At 47.7% G+C, this 4,770-nt stretch overlaps 1 protein-coding gene across 1 annotated transcript; it reads right to left on the bottom strand.

Moving 5' to 3' along the window:
- Positions 1-5: 5 nt before the first annotated feature.
- On the bottom strand, positions 6-4,486 carry RAB39B (RAB39B, member RAS oncogene family; the record flags this gene model as incomplete). Its single annotated transcript, XM_007956647.1, has 2 exons — positions 4,272-4,486; positions 6-414 (listed from the first exon to the last, which is right to left on the bottom strand). Coding segments are annotated over exons 1-2 (624 nt in total), but the record flags the coding sequence as incomplete, so codon positions are not given.
- Between the last annotated feature and the right edge of the window lie 284 nt (positions 4,487-4,770).

Genomic DNA, 4,770 nt, shown 5'->3' with positions numbered 1-4,770 from the left:
CTCCTCTCGGATTTGACGACCTCTTCTGAAGAGTGCACTACGTTGGGTACAAACCCACTCTTCACCCCCTCCCAGCCCTCCTGGATGGTAATATCCCCCCTTTTCACCAGCTCATATATGTCTCTCGTCAGATCTGTGAAGGCTTTCTCCACGTTAATGGCATCTCGGGCTGACGTTTCAATGTACTTCATACCGTATGCAGCGGCCAGTTTCTCTGCCTCGTGTCGAGTCACTTGCCTCTGTGTATCCAGGTCACACTTGTGACCCACCAGAACGAAGACAATTTGGTAGGGCTGAACATGTACTTTGGTCTCTTCTAACCACTCATGGACGTTCTGGAAGGACCTGCGATTGGTGATGTCAAACAGAAGAAGACCGCCTACTGAGTTCCTGTAGTAGGCTCGAGTGATGGACCTGAAACAAAAGAAAGGAGAGGGTGTAGGCCGCGCACGGGCTTGGCGCGCCAGCCAGCTCCCTGTATTCCGCGGGCTCTGCTCATCGACACAGTTCTTTACCGAAATGGATTTTCTTTAACAAAAGAATACATTCACTTCACAATAGCGACGATATGTGAATTTCCAATTGAGCAAAACTCTGAGACGGCATCTTCTAGAAATGAATGCTCATGGGCCTACACATTCCCCCACCCCCCGGAGATGAGTTAGTTCTACTTCCTGTCTCCAGCCAGTACCACAACCAACTGTCCCACTCCCAAATCAGAATAATGGACAGAGACTTCAATTTCTACAAAATCCTCTTCTTAAGTCACAGGGTACTTATGAGGAAAATGAAATAATTGGTGTGAAAGTGTTCTATGACCTGGAGACTTCATCACAATTGCTACTGGTTGAAACAGAATATTTTTAAGGAAAAAGAAATCTTAGGGAGCTAACAGAAAATACTTGTAAGTACAGAGGTATCTTGCAATATACCTTTTTTTTTTTTCCATTTATCATCACTGTGCTTCTCTTTCCATTACTGTTATTCTTATAATTTTAATGTATCAAGAGTCCTCAAGTCTTCTGTGAAGAAGAGCACCACTTCTAAATCACTTTCCAGGGTTTGTGAGGATACAAGAGGAAGGCATTGTGAAGGAAGTGTTCAAGGGCACTGACTGCAAAGGCCTGGAGGAAAGTGGGGAGGACAGCACATTACAGACAGAGGCTGATCGAGGAGCAACCACCTGGGACAACTCCCAGTACACCTGAATGTACTGGGACACACTGGGGTCTTTCTCACACAGAAATAATTCTCTTCACAGCAGCCTTATTTCTGTTTTTAGTTTTCTGATGCAGTGTCATCCATTCTTGTTGGCTAGCCCCACGGGCTGATGACTCACCACCTCCCTTTTGCATTCACAGTCTCAGAGCTCCTAAAGCACTAGCAGCACCTTTCCTGTTACAGCTATTGTCGTGTGCAATTTTATACTAGGTATGTGTGCACATTAACTCTCCAACTGGACCATGAACTCCTCCGGAGCAGGGCTTAACCTGAGGTTTCTCTGGCTTGTATCCTCATAACACTTCACAGCTAGGAGGTGCTCAGTAGTTCAGGGAAAAATATTCCAGAGATCCTCAACCTCAGGACAGGGGAGAAGGGGACTCCGATTTCCTCCAGCTACTTTTGCTCAAGATTGCATAAGAAAGTTTAGATGTCGGAGAACATCCATTGGCTGTCGTGCATAAGAATAGCCTTAGGAAGTCTTAAGGCGGAATAGAGTAGGAAGGAATCTCTGGACAGGAGAAAACAGATCCAAGTTTGGAGAAAGTTGTCAAAGAAATTCCTGTGTTATGTTGAGATGATAAAAGAGATACAAGGATGACACACTTAAGGGAACAAGCCAGGGGCAGAGCATGCTTCTGGGGTGCACACACGTGGGAGGTGTTTGTTAGGGATAAAATGGAAGGTGGAAGGTAACAATGCATAGTAGCTACCAGCATGGGCTTCAAAAAGAAGCCCACTTGGGTTTGCACAACAAGCCCGAGTCATCACTAGCAAACGGAGGGCAGGTGAGAGGGTTCTGGGCAAATTAATACTGAGAAAATGCCTAAGTGTGCATGTTATGGATTTGTGTCTCCCAAAATGAAATGTGCAAGTCCTAGTACCTGTGCCTGTAAATGTGGCCCTGTTTGGAAAGTAAGCTTTATTCTGTTAGGCTACTGAGGTCGTACATGAGTAGAATGGTTCCTAACACTAAATCCTCCTGAATAAACAAACACAAGATGCCAGATGAGCACTAACCGACAAGCAGAGGAACTCCAAGGAGTGCCATCAGACACCAGAAACTAGGAGAGAGGCCGAGAAAGGGAATAACCACTGGCAAGACCCTGACTTGGACTTTTAGCCACCAGACAGTGGTATTTCTTGTTACGGCAGCACTAGGTAACTAAGTGCCTGGAACAGTAACCATGAGTGGCTTTCCCCTTAAAATCTTACTCATTTAAATCATTTTAGTTAGAATATATCTAAAGCCTGTTATACATATGCTATGCTTCTTAGACAGAAGGAACTTCATATACAGTCTAACTCCATGAGTTGATGAGCCATATAAATATACATGATGGTGTTCTGCTGAGAGCATAGTAGAGCCTCCATAATAACTTGCTGTGAACCACTGTGCTTTTTGATCTATGTATATATTTTAGGTCCATCTCCTTGGATGAAGAAGATAAACAATGAAAGACTCAACAGTTTACGGCTTAGGGAAAATGGCCCAGTGTCAACAGAACCAACACTGTCCAAGAAATTCAAAGCCCGAGCTAGACGGCTGGTAAGAGCAGATCTTACAAAGGACTTCAAGTCTGCAGACCAGGCAAAGCAGCCCTGGGGGCTTCAGAAGATTTGTGGAGAATGGTGGGCACACCAGAAAGTGACACATGAACAAAGATTTTGATTTGTGAAGAGCTGCATTTAGGAAATCAACAAACATGCTTCAGATATCTGTCGAAACTTCAGAACACATTATTACATGGACAGTTTGGGAGTATTTAGCAAAGAACATTGCAAAGCCCTTTCTAAGCCTAAGGCCCGGAAGCTATAAAAGAAGAGATGGGTACATTTTCTACCTAAGACCTAAAACCTTTTGTATCGCAAATGTTTTGTTTTTTTTTTTTTCCCCTAAAGTCAAAAGATAAATGTCAAACTGGAAAAATATTTTACCACATATGACAGAAAAGGGGTTGTATTCTTAATGTAAAAGGAACTCTTACAAATCAATATGATCCAATAAATCATAAGCAATGGGCATGAATAGGCTGTTCATACCAAAAGAAATTGCAATAAACTTACCATATGAGAAATACAATCACAATTTCAAAATGAGCCTGAACAAGGACCTTGTTTGTAGCAGTGGGGAGCTGGAAACAACCTAGTGTGGAATGATGTCTTCTCCCCACCTCTGGTCAACTGACTGATATCTTCTATACATTGATCGATCAGTGTTGAATAAATCATAGTACACACCGTTAACGGAGTGCTTTTGATCTGGTTCCTGCTGCTTTTCCCAACTCCAGCTCCAAGCGCTCTCTGCAAACTTTTCTATGTACACTCTGCGCTCTCATTTCTGGGCATTTTCCTGTCTTTGGTCAGTCCTAATCATCAGACCCCATCTTCTCCAAGTCCCGTCCCCCGTGTTCATACATGCACAGTTACAAATGATGCATGCTACCAAAGAAAAGGACAGAAAGGAACCCTATTCATCCGTTACTCATTATGGGTCAGTCATGACAGTAGGTCGAGGGCATAGAAACGTAAGCGAGGCACTCTTTGGTGTAATTGTTTATTTCCCCCAGGAGGGAAGGATTGTGTCTGTTTGCTTCACCATGGCATCCCTGGTGTGACTTTCTGCAGAAACAAGCATGATGTCTAGCACATAGTAGGTGCTCATCTAGTATGTGCGGACTGCAAGAGGAAATCAATCAATTGATCAGCATGGGACTTTATGTTAGGGTGACCGCAACGTTTTCGGAAGCATATGGCATAAGGACTGAGATTATAGTGATGAATTCCAACAAGTTTATTAGCCTCCGAGGAGGCTGGTGGCTTGAAGGGGCACGTCAGGTTGGTGGAGTTGGGGTGCGAGCAATATGCGTGATTGAGCGGCCTTCCCTGCCAGGGCGCTGGTCTGCCTGCTCTGACTTCCCCGCCGGCAGAAGCCCCGCGAGCCTCGCTGCGGCCCCCCGCGGAGGACCAGAGGCGCGTCTCCCCAGGGGCTGGCTGTGCGGCCCCTCAGGCCCCTCCCACTGCGCTCGCGGCCCGGGCTGCTGTCCCACCTGAACCTCTCTTGCCCCGCGGTGTCCCAAATCTGCAGCTTGATGCGCTTGCCGGGCTCGATCTCCACCAGGCGGGAGAAGAAGTCCACCCCCACCGTGGGGTCCGAGACCTGGGCGAAGCGGCCTTCAGTGAAGCGGCGGATCAGGCAGGACTTGCCCACCGTGGAGTCCCCGATGACAATGAGCCGGAACTGGTACAGCCAGATGGCCTCCATGGCCGCAGCTGGCCTCCTTCAGCCGGCCCCGGGCACGGCCCGCCGAGGCCTGGGACACCTAGCTCGGCAGCGAGCGCATCGCCGGCCCGGGAGCCCGGGGCGAGGTAGGCCCAGGCGCGGCGCGAGCGGAGGCACGGAGGCTGCGCTCGCCGGGTGATGAAATGGCAGCAACATCAGCACCACGCACTCTGACTCATCACGGCCGGCCGGGTTACTGTAATCCCCCGCGTAGACGCGACTCCCGGGGCTGCTGCGAGTGCGCCGCACTGTCTGTAAGAGGAGCG

The sequence above is a fragment of the Orycteropus afer genome, unplaced genomic scaffold (genome assembly GCF_000298275.1).
Source record: "Orycteropus afer afer isolate SDZICR_OR568_19922 unplaced genomic scaffold, OryAfe1.0 scaffold00647, whole genome shotgun sequence".
Lineage (NCBI taxonomy): Eukaryota > Metazoa > Chordata > Mammalia > Tubulidentata > Orycteropodidae > Orycteropus > Orycteropus afer.
This window is presented reverse-complemented; position numbering and strand designations above follow the sequence as displayed.